Raw genomic sequence first — 18,112 nt, 5'->3', positions numbered from 1 at the left:
GATATTACAAATTTAAAATTTGCGTTTAAAAATGTGTAATGTAATAAAAATTGTATGAATTTAGATATTCCAAAGATAGCAGGAAATCTTCATAGTAAGTATAGGGGAAGGGGAATTGTTTTACTCCAAATTTAATGCGTGCAGGCCAAGGGCAGTAATGAATGAACCAAAAATACTGGATCGATTTTAATCATGTTTTCATTGAGTGACATAGGCATATATATTTTATACCCGTGCAAAGTCGGAGCGGGCCGCTGTGTTTGTAGTGTATTTAATTTAGTATCAGCATTGCACCCGTGCGAAGCCGGGGCGGGTCGCTAGTATATATATATATATATATATATATATATATATATATATATATATATATATATATATATATATATATATTTAATATTGCTGCTAAGCGTGTAATTATACTTTATACATTGTATATGTATATCTATTTATAAATCGGAGCCTACTGATATTACACGCACGATATATAAAAATTTTAATGTTCTTCACATCCATTCTTTATACTTTTTCGTTCTTCTTATCTCTGATTACATCTTTGCTCTTTTTACTGTTTCTTAATTCATGTTCCTTGACTAATTCTATAATTCAATTACAGTTTCTGGTATTAGTTCTCTAGCTCTTTCATTTTTTTATTTGTGTTGTTCCGATTCGCTAATGAAAATAAAACAAAATGACTGTAAATATTATTTTTTCTTTGTACGAGATAAAAGATTCCTTGGTAACTGAGGTGGTTTGATCTTTCATAATATAGGTGGTTGTATATTTTTCAAACTGACCACTTTTCTGTGCTATTTTGGATCGATAGGAATAGTGTTTGGAGTGATTTAGTTTTAGATGATTTGAAGCTATTGATTGTCTAGTAATATAAAAGTTTCATAAATCGTAAAATAAACAAGTTCGTATAATTTGTTATCTGCCCAAACAACGACGAATGATGTGATTTCACATGAGTTATAACGGTTTCAAATTTATCATAAGCTGTCTTCCTACATAATCAGGATATACTGGGTAAATTGACTCAAGTATTCAATTTTTCTCTGTATATAAGATAAACTATTCTCATTTGGCGTATCGCACATTTTTGAGTTGTTCAACAGAGATAACAATGCTGCAAATGAAATACAATTTATATTATCTTTACATTGCGTAAATTTATGCTCAAAAACCAATATATAAATGAATAATATGAAAATATATACAATTAATGATACTAAATCAATAAGTATTAGTGAAAGAATGATAAATTGGATGGAAATAACTTACTAAATCGTCTGTCTAGTTTAGGATAATTCTGATTCCGTAATCGGAGCCTATTGATGATTCTACACACGATAAGAATTCTACTGTTCTTGATTCTTGACTTCCATTATTTATACTTTGTCGTTCTTCTTCTGTTAAATCTCAACTCTACTGTTTCTTAATTCATCTTCTTTGACTAATTCTGTAATCATTTTACTGTTTCTTGATTCTATAACTCTTTCATTCTTTTCATTCTGTTGTACATCTAATTGTGATGCTCACTCTTGATGCACTGTATCTCATAGTCGAAGCTTTTCCCTCGGATTATTGTTGGTGATTAAGGAAAATTTAGAGTATTGAAATATTTCCCTAATGGTTCCGGATAACGGATTTTCAGATACCGAAACTAGACGAAGAGTGTCAAGACGTCGCGAGACTGTGGAATTTTTGAGCATTTCTTGAGAGTTTGTCACACACCTTTTCCACAAGAGGAGCTTCGAAGATGAAACATGACAAATCGAAAATTAAGGAATCAGAATTAAACAACAGATGATATTATATGTTGTATGCCAAGTCATTAAATAAGTCCGATGACGGAATTAGTATTAGCTAAACCAGACATACGATTTAGTAAATCATTTACGTTCAATTCATAATTCCTTTTAGACAATTACAATTTCGCTTGTTTTACAACTATATAATTTTGAATTATTCATTTGAGTAAACAAACTTGTCTTTGATTATTAATTTACCCAAAGAAGTGTAAAAATAAACTGTATTTTATTTACAACATAATTTATAGGGAGAAGGAAAAATAAATATAAAATAAAAGGCACTGTATTATTTCTATTTATGTTTTTTATTACCTATTTTTTAATTTTTATATATCAAAATATATACCAATTTTTCTGACGTATAATTTCTTTCCTACCGTATTCAGATTAAAGAAACACAATACTTTTAAATATTTCCATTATACATTATAACAATTTATAAAACTACATTTACTAGATACAGGTTATATAGATCGCACCAAAAAAGTTTCCAATGGTATTTTACATTTCACATTGTTAAATTAATTTAAAATTAAACGAGGTTTTGATCACTGTAAATATTTTTTCATGTTAGTTATAACGGCTTAAAGTTTTTCATAAGGTTTATTTCTACATCATTAAGATATACTGTGTTAATTGGCCCATTATAGATTTGATTCAGTCAGTATTCGCTGATAAAAATAAGACATAAAGATTGTAACTACTCAATTTTTTTTAATGAGATAAAGGATTACTTCATAACTGAGGTGGCTTCATAATATAGGCGGGTTTTTTTATTTTCAAACTAATATATATGAATAAGACTGATATGAATTGTTTTTGAGACTAAATGCTTCCATCGGTTCCAGCAATTTCTGCGAGGATTTTATGTATGATTTCGCTTTGTCAATGTCCTCCTCGTTTTTGTGCTGAGTCTCTAACCAATTAGATATTATTTTCAGCTTTTCTTTCCCATTAAGAAACTCCTCTTGCTGAGCTCGCAAGTCGAGTTCCTTGCCAAGTTTGTGAATATTCTTTAACAGACATTTTTTCCTTTTTCTCAGGCATTCATCATTTATTTCTAATCTGTCTAGTAACAGGATTAAACCTAGCACCGTCCCGTCAAGCTCGTTGAATTTTTTGTCTGACTGAACACCAACGAATGAAAAGATTTCGGGTTTCAACGCTTCCAATTTGTCTTCAACTTCATTAAGGCGTTGCCTGTGTTCTTCTGTTTTCGATTCTTCCTTTTCAGTTGATCTCAATTTTTGTAATTCTTCTTGAACTTCTCTAACAGATTTTAATTCAGCAGATTTCATTTCCAACAAATCTTGACGGTTTGCAGGAATCGGTGTCTTGGCCAGATGCTGACCTAATTCGTTGAATTCGCCTGGTATGATATCGTGTTGTTTTCCGTTTTTACTGTTATTGAAACTTCCTAACCTTCCATCTGTTGTAATAGTATTAGCACGTTGTGCATTAGATTTTGCTACGTTATCTATTGTTCTACTATTTCTAGGTGGATTACTAACCCGATATGAATAGTTTTTGAAGTGATTTTTTTCTTTTGTATATTCATAAAGTGGTGATGGTTTCATAGTCGTTATATAGGTAAGACCCTTCCGTTTATTTAAATCACTTTCTAATTTGGCTCTAAATATTTGTATTCGTTGACATACCATGAAATATATACGAACACAGTACTCATATAACTCGTGGTGACCATCATATGAATCGAACTGGGCTATTTCCTTTGCGATATTCTTTAGACAGTCATTCACTCTTTCAATATCATCTGAAATTTTCTGCGGAATCTGTAACCAATCAATAACTCTTTTAAGTTTTTTCTCTATAATAAGTAATTTCCCAGTTTGTTGAATAAAATGATCAATAGTTGCGCTACTCCTTCGACACTCTTTTAACGGATGCATGTACTTCAGCATTTGGTTTTTCATTTCTTTTTCCAAGATTTGAAGTCCCTCATGAAAATCATTATCAACCATTAAGTTTTCATTATTAACAGTTATCTGTTCTCGCTGTTTTTCGATGTTTTTTACGTATAATTTCGCTTTTTCGATGTCCTCCTCGTTCTGGTGTGGAACCTCTAAAGATTTAGATATTGTTTTCAGGTTTTTTTCTCTTTTAAGTAACTCCTTTTGCTGAGCTCGGCAGTCGAGTTCCTTGCTAAGCTTGTGAATCTTCTTTAACAGATATTTTTTCCTTTGTCTCAAGATTTGATCATTTATTTCTAACTTGTCTAGTAACAGAATAAGTCTCATCATCGTCTCGTCGAGTTCGTAGAATTTATTGTCCGACCGAACACCAGCGAATGAAGTGATTTCGGCTTTCAACCCTTCCAATTTTTGTTCGATTTTCATCAGTTTCGTTTCGTCTTCAGATAGATTGTGCACTTGTGCGAGTTGTTCGTTTGTTTTAATTTGTCCTGACTTATCAACGACCAAATTGAACGGAGGAATTTCGGTTGAATGGATGTCTGCTTCGTGGGGTTTGATTTCCAATCGATCACCTCGTCCTGCTTGAATCTGCATCCATTTAGCATCCCAATATGTGAAATTTCCGTTTGCGCTATTCTTTTTTAAATCATCCACTGTGGGCGTGGAAACATTAAATCTTTTTAAGTTCTGCGGCTCTTCAATCTGCCCGAACATTTCGCTCATGTGGAACTTCAGCGATTTGTTTTGTTTGTCCAATTTTTCAGCTAATTCTTTTTGCCAGTTTTTCAATGTTTTGATATTCTTATTCCGTTTGAAACCGTTTTTCTTAATGGTCGTATCTGTTTTTGGCTTCAGTGTTCGAAGTCTTCGCTCAGTTAGCCTTACTTCAGCTGCATTGTTTCTAGAGGTTTCTGGTGCTACGGTCCTATAAATGTGTTTGTTTATAGTGTGTCGAAGAAACATTATATTCCGTGCACTTTTGTGAAGAGGCTTCAAGCGAATTTCTTACACTATACAAGTATAGTTGTACTATACTTATATGTGGTAGTTTTGGTTCTTCTTTGTAATTATTACATCTGATAAATCTGTAACATAAAACAATATTAAATTAGTTATAGTATTGACAAAGATACAGTAGGGATAGAGAGAATTCACCGATATTTCGTAGATAATAAGTCCGTTACAATAATATTTACAAATTGTTCAAATTTATATAGGAAATAGTGTCTTATAAACTACATTTAAGGGGTATCTCATTAACGAAAATTATCGAGTTTTCCGTGATAACAATATGTGGCGACCGCCATGACCCTTTAGGCCACCACCAATTCACCATCAACAACTACAAAGTTTGGCAACGCCGGTTGATACGGCAACATTGCGATGTTCTTGCACCACAAATTCAAATGACATATGTACAAAATAACTTAGGATAGACTACAAGTCAATCAATCTTATTTTATTCACCTGAAAAGCCAGCTCAACTTAATGCCTCAAACGTTCATCAGTTGATTCGTTCTTCTGCGCATGTTCTAACTTTGAGAGGCCTTTTCTAGTGCCCGATTATATCCAGATGCCTATCCTATTCTATCCTAAGTGAATAATCGAATAGATGAGCTCGGTTATCCACTTTTTCGCCAAGCTTATAAAACTATTTTAAGAGATATATTTGCCTCTGTGTAACTAATGATGTAAAATTGCGGCTTTTATTGATAAAAAATGAAATTAACTTCATAATTTGCATAGATGAAACACATAGGAGAAATAAAAGAAATTGTGCAATATTGAGAGTAATTTTTGAAAAGAGTTTGATATTAAGGTGTTTAACGATTAATGTAATAAGATATGTAACTATATGACATTTTATTCCTGAACCTTTCTATTTGATCCTGTGAAGTTGTTAGAGTTCTGTTTGTGTTCTGTCTGTAAATGTGTTTATTATGTTACTTTTGTTATGGTGTTCGAAGCTGTAGTCATTTAACTTATTTATTCTTTGTTGATTATTGACACTTAATGGCAATTAGATTTAATTAAATGCCATATAATTAGGGTTAGTGAGTGTTAGTTCTTGAGATAGATTGCATATATTTTTATGTTTTAGTATACAGACATTTATTATTTTAATTAATGTTTTATATTACATTTCTGAAAATATTGTGAAAACAAATTTCAGTAACATATAATTTTTAAATAATTGTCTTTACTCGACTACTATTTGTTGAACGTTAAGTATCCCTGTAACATTTGTAGTATCGGACAACTTCTTTTCTATCCTAAGTTATTCTTCAGTTTATTCTATTCGGCTGTTGAGTTTTTCGCTAAACTTGTGAAGTTCCTTTAACATATTTCTTTTTCTTTGTCTCAGGAGTTGATTATTTATTTCTAATTGGTCCAGTAATAAAATAAGTCTCATTATTGTCTCGTCAAGTTCGTAGAATTTATTGTCCGATCGAACACCAACGAATGAAATGATTTCGGGTTTCAATGCTTCCAATTTTTCTTCAACTTCCTTGAGACGTTGTTCGTCTTCTCGAAATGTCGTTCCTCCTTCTTCTATCGCATTAAGTTGTTGTGCGAATTGCTCGTTCGCTTTCGAACTCTTGATATTATCTGTGTTGGCGTCGCATGTTTTCGGCTTCCCACTATCTTTCCAGTTATCCGATTTTTTAGTTGATCGATCAGTTCTTACTCCTTGCAACGAATGTTTGCCTTTTATCTTGAACCCCCCATCATCTAAAGGGATTGAAGAAGATTCACCAATAACATTTACGCTACTTTTGCTTAGGTAATTCCTCTTTAGATCGCCCTTTGACTGTCTGGAAACCCTGGATCTGTTCAGATCCAATTGTTTATCGACGATTCCAAATATTTTATCAATATCGGATTTCAGCGATATCTTTTTCTGGGCAAGTTTTGAGTTTGTTACAAAGTTCAAGGAATCTATGTTATCTGCTAATTCTTGTAATACTACTTCATTGCTCCTAAGTAGTCCGAAATCCTTGTTTTTAATAGCGGTTTTAATGTCTTCGTTCAACGTTTGAACTTTCTCCTCAATTTCTTTCAATTCCGCTGTATAGTTCTTAGAAGTCTTTGAGGCTTTGAACCTGTTTGTACGTTGTCGATTAACAGTTGGTTCATTCGATGAAGGATTTGTCTCGCTCTGATACCGCTTCCTTTTATGTACTTCACCATGGTGGCTTATTACCAATTCCTTATTTTGTTTTCCAAAAATGTTTAAGTTTAATCCTCTTTTTGTACAATTACTAGAATTGGGTATATTTACTTGTTGATGTACTTTGGATTGTCTAATACCCATAATCTGTAATGTAACGAAACAGTATTAAATTGACAGATCTAGATAAAATCAAAGATTATTTGTGGACACCAGTGATGAATATTATCTGGCGTAAATTAATCTGCCACAATATTAACGAGCCTGTCTGTTGATGAAATAGGCTAGATGATTTTTGAGAAACTGCTTTATGACGAACCAAAAAACGATTTTTTATTAAGGTTTAATTTATAGATTAATTAATAATTTTTATAATGACTAAACACTCTAATGTGATTATGCATCTGTAGCAAGTCCAAGGAAGTTGTGTATCATCATTCCAATTTAGAAAAATGTTGGAGAAATATGGTTAAATCTTGTAAGGCGCAAATCAGCCTTACAGTACTGTCAGTATTATCGGTACCTTTGATTATATATGAAATATAATTAACTATGATTAATAGTTATATCAAGAAAAATAACACAGTCGATAACATTTGAGTCGTGTCACATGAGTGTGTGTCGAACACATTATTTAATATAATGTGATGAGGGTTTAGTAGCACCAGTGGGTATGTGCTAACAAAAAGAAAATATAGGCTTCTATCTGAACTCACAGAATATTTACTACTGTTAAATGACCATATATTCTCAAAATGAAAAGGAAATTCAAACATTTCAAACACAACTTTCATACAGACGATGTATGAGCTCTACTGTTGTCAGCGAAGATAAGTAAAATAAAAGAAGCTAAGTAGATATTTAGTTTAAGAGTTCATAAGAGAATTTAGTACATACTATCGATACATCGATTCTGGACAAACTTGATACACCCCAGTTCATTTTTTTCTTACATTAGTCGTACAAAAACCAATTTCCTAACTGTGAAATAAAAGATAAATAATCCAAATGAAATTTAAGTGCACTAAAAACTTAAAATGTTAGAATGGGGAAATGATGATTAGGAAACGATTTGTGACGTCAATATTTGGTAGTGTTTTTGATTGGTTTTTGACTTAATATGGCTCAATTAATTGACTTAATTTTAAAATGCTATGTTTTATTTCAGGTAAAATCTTAGTAACTGCACTTTACATTTTAAAATAAATGTATCTTTAGTAGTCAGCGTATTATTATAATTTTATGGTAATATATTCATGGTCTAGAATACTCACTCATTTCATTTCTATAACAGTTCTAGTATTCGTTATAAAATTATATCTATTTTCAGTGGCGGTTATACAACATATTCAACACTATCTACATACAACCACTATCGACGAATCGATTTTGGTCAAGTTTGATACATCGCAGTTTATTTTTCTCTTCTGTTAACAGCAGAAAACCAATGGGTTAACTGTGAAATAAAATATAAATGACCCAAATAAAATTTAAACGCACTAAATACTTCAAACTTTGGAATGGGGAAATGATGATTAGGAAACGATTTGTGACGTCAATATTTGGTAGTGTTTTTGATTGGTTTTTGACTTAATATGGCTCAATTAATTGACTTAATTTTAAAATGCTATGTTTTATTTCAGGTAAAATCTTAGTAACTGCACTTTACATTTTAAAATAAATGTATCTTTAGTAGTCAGCGTATTATTATAATTTTATGGTAATATATTCATGGTCTAGAATACTCACTCATTTCATTTCTATAACAGTTCTAGTATTCGTTATAAAATTATATCTATTTTCAGTGGCGGTTATACAACATATTCAACACTATCTACATACAACCACTATCGACGAATCGATTTTGGTCAAGTTTGATACATCGCAGTTTATTTTTCTCTTCTGTTAACAGCAGAAAACCAATGGGTTAACTGTGAAATAAAATATAAATGACCCAAATAAAATTTAAACGCACTAAATACTTCAAACTTTGGAATGGGGAAATGATGATTAGGAAACGATTTGTGACGTCAATATTTGGTAGTGTTTTTGATTGGTTTTTGACTTAATATGGCTCAATTAATTGACTTAATTTTAAAATGCTATGTTTTATTTCAGGTAAAATCTTAGTAACTGCACTTTACATTTTAAAATAAATGTATCTTTAGTAGTCAGCGTATTATTATAATTTTATGGTAATATATTCATGGTCTAGAATACTCACTCATTTCATTTCTATAACAGTTCTAGTATTCGTTATAAAATTATATATATTTTCAGTGGCGGTTATACAACACATGCAATACTATCTACATACAACCACTATCGACGAATCGATTTTGGTCAAGTTTAATACATCGCAGTTTATTTTTCTCTTCTGTTAATAGCAGAAAACCAATGGGTTAACTGTGAAATAAAAGATAAATAACCCAAATAAATTTTAAACGCACTAAACACTTCAAACGTTGGAATGGGGAAATGATGATTAGGAAACGATAAGTGACGTCAAAATATCAAATGTTACCGCTTCTGATTAATTAATTGACTTAATTTTGAAATAATTTTTTCTAGGTCTGGTAAAATCTTAATGATTGCAATTTTAGTTTTAAAGGAAATGTGATTTTAGTAGTCAGCATATTATTATTATAAATCAAAATTATTGTTATTATAAAAGTTATTAGGTGATAACAAGAAATAATATTTTAAAGGATATTAAGAAAGCAAAGTACTTTTCTATATTACTTGAATGTACTCTGGAGGTAAGCAACCAAAACCAAATTTGTCCCTTAATTTTGAGGATATTCTTAAAGCTTTGAAGCTTGAACCTTTTCAATATTTAAATGTTACTATTGCTTGTTGTGTTCCATAATTGAATGCCGCATATCCAGATTGGCTTGATCATTGATTTGTATAATACTTGTATATATTTCTATATGCATGGATGTGTATCATTTTGCTTTCATTTCTTAGAAGGGACCTTTTAACTAATTCATTACGAGTTGCTTATATCTGGTCTAAGTTAACCTTTGTGTTCTCAGATTATAAGTGGATTTGGTTTGGTTTGCCTTTATTTTCTATTAGATAAAGAACTTTTAATTTTATTTAATGGCGTTGTATTTGGGACCAAGTCATTCCTATGTCAAAATCTATTTAGAGGACGAGAGTGTCGTTAGTGTATGTCACAGTCATTATGTCGCCAGTACGTTGCCTGTGGGACAGCCGAAACTATTTTGTGTAAAGCCGAATATTCACATTAACATCACCATAAACTAACTAAAAAATTATTCTCGGTTTTAAAATTAAATGGAGCTCAATATGCGCATGCGTCAAATCCGGAGATAGTTGTGTAGACACACTTCAACAGTAGACACATTTGCAAAATCGGCTATATGTTGCTGGTTTGATTACGAGAATGGTTACAACACATTATCAAGTCAGCAAAACCACTGGCTTTTTCTTTATTCATGATTTTGATTTTAAGTTTAAAAAATAGTCATTTGAGATTTAGGAAAATTTCTAGGATACTTTTCTATTATCTCGAGCATTTATTAAATAATGTTTGGCAAGTCCTTCTAACTCTTCTTTTTTCTTTTGTTTTACTCATGCTGTTGTTAGTGTATATAGTGGTGAAGGCTATATTTATATAATGGCGAAGGCGCCGCAATTGTACAATATTTAATCAATTTAAGTACTGAACAAATAAAATATAAATTAATCCTGAGTGTTTCAGTCATATTTTTTTCATTGGATACGTATTTGAATTACTTATTTTCAATAAATATAGTATGTTTAAGTGCGTATATGCATAAAATTATTCGCTGTAAACGATTTCTGCTAGATTCAAACTTTTCCATCACAAAATTATACGAAGAAATTCCTTTAAATTATTTCTTATCAAATGTACTTGGAGGAAAACGAATAATATTTTAAAAAAATTTCTCCAAACGTTTCTAATTAAACTTAAATTGTAGTATTAACTTACATATTTGATATTTACACTATCACATATATATTTTTCGAACTAAATAATTACGGACTGTGTGTAATTTAATGTCTCTTACAACATATCTGTATTAATATATTTATTTATAATCTGAATCAGATAAGAAGATTGAGATAAGATATATAATCCCGTCACGGCAGACGTGTGAGATCTTCAAAATTTGCATAGAAGTAACAATTGGTAGTAATATTCGGAAAACCATTATTAATCAAATGTAAGAAGTTCCTATTGAGTTTTTATTCGCAACAAACTTTATTAAGGCAAATTCGTAAAAATGGGGGCTTCCTCATAAAAATAGAGCAGATAAATGTTTTAGATTGTACAATTATATACAAAAGGTGTCTATATCTTATCGCATTTTAAAAACAGTTTACAAGATAAAGAAATACTTGTCTAAAAGCCACTTGTGAAATAATGTACTTATTTTGTTATAAAATTTTATTATTAATACCTTTAATTCTAGGGTGTAGTTATCATCAAAAATAAAATATTTTTAGCAAAAAAAAATTGAACCGACTACAAAAAATCAATAAAAAATTCACTAAAAATTAAAAAATAATTAAACTTAGATTTTTAACACAAAAAAACGTTTTAATGTTTGTTGAGTTACTTATCTATATTTTGAAGTCGGTTCATTTTTTTTGCTAAAATATTTTATTTTTCTCTTTTTAATGTTAGATATTTGATGAGCAAGTTACGTAGTTATTTTATTTAATATTACAATGTGTAGGCCAAGTAAAGGTGCAGTCCGTATGAGGAAAAATAGGAAAAAACAAACAATTATTGAATATAAGGAACGCTTCAGGCCCCGGGATCCGCTATCTAGTCTATGTGATTTGACAGGTGTTCTAACTAAACTAGAACAGCAAAAAAATGTTCCCCGTGCCGGGAATTGAACCCACGACCTCCATTTGGAAGTTAGATACTTTAACAATTACACAATAGAAGCAGTAGTTCAATATAAGCAATATTTCTACACAGCCTTATATACTACAGTTAGTGCTTAAAAAGTAAACTGAGTAGCTTTTGTACTAACATTATACCCAAATATCTGATTATTTTAGAAATAAATAAATTTAAAAAAGCCTTCGGTTTGGACGAACTCCATCAAGCATATTGAAGAAGACAAATTTATTGAACAAATGAAGGAATTGCGAACAAATGTTAGATATATTAAAAACTAACAGCTTGGTTATTCACTTGAATGAAACTTGCTGTATATGGGATTAAGATTCAGTGCTGAAATTTCCAAGACAGGGTGATGAAAGTTTAGACAAATAAAAGGTGAGATATTAATATCTGATATAGAGTGTGAAGGTTTTATGTGCACAGATATGTGTGTCATTGCTCAGATTATACATGAGCATTTGGTTAAAATGTGTCAGGAAAGAAAGAAGAGCACCCGTTTTGCAGATATAGCATTAAGGAGAATGCAGTGATTAAATATAGTTTTACCCATAAATGTATACACAGATATTAACAAAATAAAAGAAACGAGGAATACAGTGATATATAAATGACTTTACAAGGAAACAGTTTACCGAAGGAAACAAGAACTAAGCGTAAGAGTTAAATATGCTCTCCAATAAAAGTAAAACATATTACTTGGACATATAATTGTTAATTAAGTGAATTAGGGCTCCACAACGGATACTAGTACATAAAGAAAAGCGCCTGGAACTCTAACTCACACGTTGTATGGAAAAAGCAATGTAAGTATATTAAAACATAATCCTAACCTACAAACTATTATAGGTATTTAATTAATTGTAGCTCTAAGTCTTTTGATAATATATGAATTAGATGTACTTTAATATTAAAATAAATTGCATTATTAACAGCTTAATTATTTTATTTATATTGGAATATTGTGGGATGCCAAGGACAAAATGAATTAATACACTGAGTTGATACACAAGCGGCAACATTGCGACGTTTTGACGTCATTAATTCAGATGACGTGAGTTCACTGTTTTCAAAATTTATTGAACGGAATATATATGTCTGTATGTATATATATGTATGTCTACTATTATATAGAAATCGGTAATTGACAATATACCAGGTGTACCGAAAAGTCATTACCGGTTTTTCTAACAAATATCTAGAGCCATAAAGTATGCAACGTTATGATTTGACACATATCTTATTTTATTCTACTGACATCAAGATTCAAAGCTACACGTATTATATTTTTCGAAAATAACATCGTCATAGATTTGTATCTCTTTGAAAATAACAAATTTTGGTCCTGAAAACGTGCATTTGTGTTTTCTTATTTAATTTAAGAATTTAGCTACCGAGAACCATCGTTTGCTATTAGCAACTTACGACGAACATACTCTAACCTTAAAAATATGTTTGACGTAGATTTGAAAAAACAAAGGTGGTTATTTCAATATGCAAGTCAAAGAACGTTTTGGTAAAGCGAAAAAGTTTGAAAATGCGACACTGTAAGAGTTATTGGATAAAGTCCAAACCACAACTCATAAATAATAGGCAAAAGCATTAAATATGGCTCAAGAAACCATTAACGACCGATTACGAGCCATGAAGAAAATCCAGAATATGGGAAGATGCATGCGATATTAATTAAATGACAGAAAAATGCAAAATCGGAAAATTGGTTGTGAAATGCTGTTTCAAATGTATAATCGGAAGTAATTTCTGAATCGAATAGTGACACGTGAAAAGTTTATTTATTTTGAAATTTCTAAGCGCAATAAATCAGGACTATCACCCGGCAAAGCCGGTTGATCGAATCCAAGCCTAAATTGTTTTGCTCTGTGTTTAATGTTACTAGAGTGACGTGAAATATTACGGATTATTATGTCAAGATAGATAAAGCAGAAATCTGTGAACCATGTACATATGGAAACGCACATCGTTTATCATTTGGTACAAGAGAGATTTCAAAAACTCCAGGTGAACTAATATCAACAGATGTGTGTGGACCTTTTGATGAATCCTTCGGAAGAAACGTTACTTTGTTTTGTTTATGGACAATTATACAAAATTTAAGTATGATTTTATTGCAGGAAAGTCAGAGTTAATTTAGGCACTAAAAGATTTTCTAAGGCGCACAAAGGCATTGGGATATTGAGTAAAATAGATACTGAGTTATAATGGCAAGGAGTTTGACAACACAGCGGTTAGATCTACCTTACTCAAAAGCAAAATTACACAAAGATTGATGGCACCCTACACTCCTGAGCAGAATGGAATTTGTGAGTGAGATAATAGAACTGTAGTTGAAATGGCCAGGACATTGCAATGTTCAATTCCAGAAGTTACAGAAGTTCCAGCAGGATTATGGGCTGACTTAGTTAACACCGCGTTATATATGCTGAACAGAATGGGAAAATCATTTGTAGATGGTGCTAGTACTTACGAATAGTGGAACAGAAAGAAGTTACGAAGCAAACATATAAAGATCATTGGTTCAATATGTTATGCCCTTAGTCAAAAGCAAAGAAAAATGGATAAAAAGGCCATCAATGGCCTCATGGATATGATGACGATGAACGGTTTAGAATTTGGATTGAAAAGGATCAAGGATCAAGATTTTGTCTAGAGATATACGATTTGAAGAGTTACCTGGATGTTGTAATGAACATATTAAACTACCATTTCAAGAAGTGTACCCAGACGACGAAACTATTCATGATGAATCACAAGATTGTGAGACGACTTTGATGAAGTTGTTTTATAGCTTCAAGAAGAGGGACTATGTGTCAGACTAAGAGATCGGTCAACCTTAAAAAGCCTCAGTCTTTGAATGATTATATTCTTTAAAATCGGGGAAATAAAATAACAAAGCAGAAGTTTCTATACAAAGGAGCAGTCGGAACATTCATGTATCTAATGCTTGGGACTAGACCAGATCTGGCCTACAGTCAAGGATAAGTAACAACGGAATTCAACATGTCTCGACTGAGCAGCAGGTGGCAGAAACTTAGTTTAAGGTTGCTGTAGGATTGAATTCTTTTTCGTTATTTGATTATTGTACTTAACAAGGGAAAGTGTTAAAGTAAATATTTCTTCTTTAGTTAAAAGAAGGAATCTGTGTTAAGTACAATAATGAAATGTTACTAGTATTTAGGGAGGACTTTAGAGTTATGTAGTTGTCAGATATGTGTAAGTATCAGTCAAGAGAAAAACCAAGTTGTTGTATATAGATTATTCATTAGCTCGTTTTTACAGAGTCTTCGACTCTTTAGATAAGTGTATGATAAAACTGTTTGATAAAGTAATCTCAGAATATCAATTAATTACCTAAAACCTCAATAAGCACCACCGGCCAAGTAACCATTGAAAGCACTTGGATGGGACATATTATCGCACTCTCCAGATGTCCCGTCCGACCATTAACTTCTTGCATCAATGAGACACGGGTTTGCAGAGCAGCACCTGTTTAATTTCGAAAAACTTAAGAAAATTGGTCGATGAATTGTATTACTCAAAGGACGAACAGTCTTTTTGGGATGTGATCCGTAAATGGCATAAAAGATTGGCAAGATGGCCGAATTCGGCCGGTAATAAATTTCCGGTACACCTGGTAATTAAAATATTACAACAAAAATTAGGATTAATATAATTCAATATACCCAAATAAATATATTCAACTATACCCAAATATTTATCCCCAATATATAAATATATATATCCCAATTATTTATCCAGTAATATTTAGCGTTTTTGGTGAAACATTTCTTTTTGTCGTTTTGACGGGCATCGTCATTTCGCGACTATACAATAGTACGGTATTGATCTAAAGGCGACAAGGGCAGACATAAAGTGTCCATATAAAATAAAAAATTAATAAGTATATAAAATAATAACCATAATAAACAACCATATATAGAGGTTCTATCCAGACACCACACCATCACCCACACCGAAGTGTTAATGGTTATTTGGTAAATAACTCTTAACTTAGTATGATCTAGATTCTATAGAGGGAATCGATCTCTCGTAGAAATAGGAGGAGTCGAGGAGGATTTTCTCCTGTTAAGGCATTTTTGAAATTTTGCTGCGCATACTTAGTTCTAATCTGGGTAAGCTGTGAACGGACAGTCGTTCAATATGTGGTAGGCTGAAATAGGGGCTATTCGTAAAACAAGATGCGAATGGTGGTATGAACACAAATATCTGAGATGGGGAGGGGAGATGAGGCTCCCGATTTAGCCGCACTATCCATGCGTTCATTTCTCGTATACCTACGTAAGAAGAAATCCACAGTAAACTTGTCCTGATCCCATTCAGATAGAGGGTACGGATAATTGACAGTGAGTCGGTGACCAGAGGATGGTATTTCTTTCGTAGTTTGAAAGTATTTCCTACTTATGATTTCCCACTTTTCTGTCCTAATCCTTAAAGTTTTAGAAGTGATAAGTAATGAGCTCGAATTGAGATTTTTAAACGATATCTATTATTTTACCATTATCGTTCTCCCTATGTGGTTATGATATCACTGTGTGTATACATATTTCTTGTAAAATTATTTTAATCTCTTTCCTGTCTTATTATTTAGTCGGTGCATTCTTTCCTCGAATATTTATACATTATCAACGAAAGAGACGATCTGGGCAGTTACAGACAAATCGTACACACCCTAATTTTGATCCAACTTGACCTGACTATAATTGTCAATAACACAATACAGGAATTATTTGGTCTAATCTATATATTTTAAAATGAATTGCTGTTGTTCTATATGATGAGTAAATAATTGGACCAATTGCGAATACATTTCTAAAAACAATAACTTTGTTTTCCCATAAAAGATGTCAGACTATCAAAAAGAATCGATATTTTTATCGATTTTCAAGTAACTATGAGTGTGCTTGGATATTTATTTTGCGACTAAAAATTACGATATCGCGATTAGAATATATAACGTTTTAAAAATTGAAGATAATTCCACGGCAATGCTACTAAACGATTACTTTATATTTCGTTTTATATTTTATAAAAGTGTAAATATTTTTCAAGGATACATCGATTCAATTGTTGCGATTTTAGGTTTTTAATTGATATTCTAGATTACTTTAACAAACAGCTCTATTGATTTAATACACCTAAGTTAGCAGCAATTAATTTACGTTATCATCTCAACTTATGAAGTCAAAACGGTTCAATGTTGAGGCACTTAATGACATTTTACCCTTTTTAGTGTATATATAATAATATTCCAATATAAATAATATATTGAAGCAAAAATGTTATAACATATAATTTATTTTAACGTTACACTACATCAATTGCATATGTTATCTAAAGACTTAAACCACAGTTCATTAAACAGGAATTATATGGAACTTTTTTCTAAACTACCTACGGCATTCCCTGGGGCCTTAATATATCTAATTAATAATTGTACATCCAAGTGATGTATTTTATTTCCATTAGAGAATATATTTACTGTTTTATGTTTAGTTCATGTTTGCTTGGTTGCCGTGTTTTCTTGTCAAATCATTCTGATACTACGGGCTTCTTCCTCCTCTCTTCTATTACTGCCTGAGTACATTGTTCTTGACAAAATTAAATTTAATCATTTGCATTTGCAATATCTATGTTACAATAGTATTCATTTTCTCCTTGTTTACCAAACTCTCGTATATATTTTAAACATAATATATCTAAGCACATAAATCTTTAACAGGCTACAATACCATTTTCTACAGTTAACCTATATTAATTATATACTCTTCCTTTATTGTTTCTTGTCGAGAGTGTATTCCTTTCCACATATCCACATAGCCTTTATTTATAATCTTTATTGGACTGCACATCTACTGTAGTTATTCTTTGCCACATCTAACATATAACAACTAGATATGGTTTAATATTTAGTAATAGTGAGGAAGACGTTACATTCTGTGGCCATATATACTGTGTACCTTTTTTCAAGTGTATTTCTAAAAATCCAAATTACATAAAACACAATTTCATTTATAATATAGCTATATATATATAGCTAATATCAAAGTATGTAGATACTTTATTTCCGGTGAGCCCTATATTATATCGTTTCTCTTTAATTTGGGATATTTTAGTTATAATGGCCATACTAATTTTCAATGCAGCTACAACAAAATAACAATATTTCCTATAAAAAAAACCTGCAACTTTGTGTTTAATTGTATCAATACTTACCTATCTCACTCATTTTACTGGTAAGAACGGTTCC

General features: G+C 31.3%; 1 protein-coding gene across 1 annotated transcript; it reads right to left on the bottom strand.

Moving 5' to 3' along the window:
- Positions 1 to 2,097: 2,097 nt before the first annotated feature.
- On the bottom strand, positions 2,098 to 10,996 carry LOC143194841 (uncharacterized). Its single transcript, XM_076401579.1, has 2 exons — positions 10,900 to 10,996; positions 2,098 to 4,830 (listed from the first exon to the last, which is right to left on the bottom strand). The coding sequence occupies exon 2, from the start codon at positions 4,706 to 4,708 to the stop codon at positions 2,591 to 2,593; it is 2,118 nt and encodes a 705-aa protein (XP_076257694.1). The 5' UTR covers positions 4,709 to 4,830; positions 10,900 to 10,996; the 3' UTR covers positions 2,098 to 2,590.
- Positions 10,997 to 18,112: the final 7,116 nt, after the last annotated feature.

This window comes from Rhynchophorus ferrugineus, unplaced genomic scaffold, assembly GCF_030347505.1.
Source record: "Rhynchophorus ferrugineus isolate W39M unplaced genomic scaffold, kcgeb_rfMv2 rfM1, whole genome shotgun sequence".
NCBI classification, from domain to species: Eukaryota; Metazoa; Arthropoda; class Insecta; order Coleoptera; family Curculionidae; genus Rhynchophorus; species Rhynchophorus ferrugineus.
This window is presented reverse-complemented; position numbering and strand designations above follow the sequence as displayed.

Excerpts from the sequence above, each read along its gene's own strand:
- LOC143194841 (XM_076401579.1), bottom strand. The coding sequence starts at position 4,708 with ATGTTTCTTCGACACACTATAAACAAACACATTTATAGGACCGTAGCA.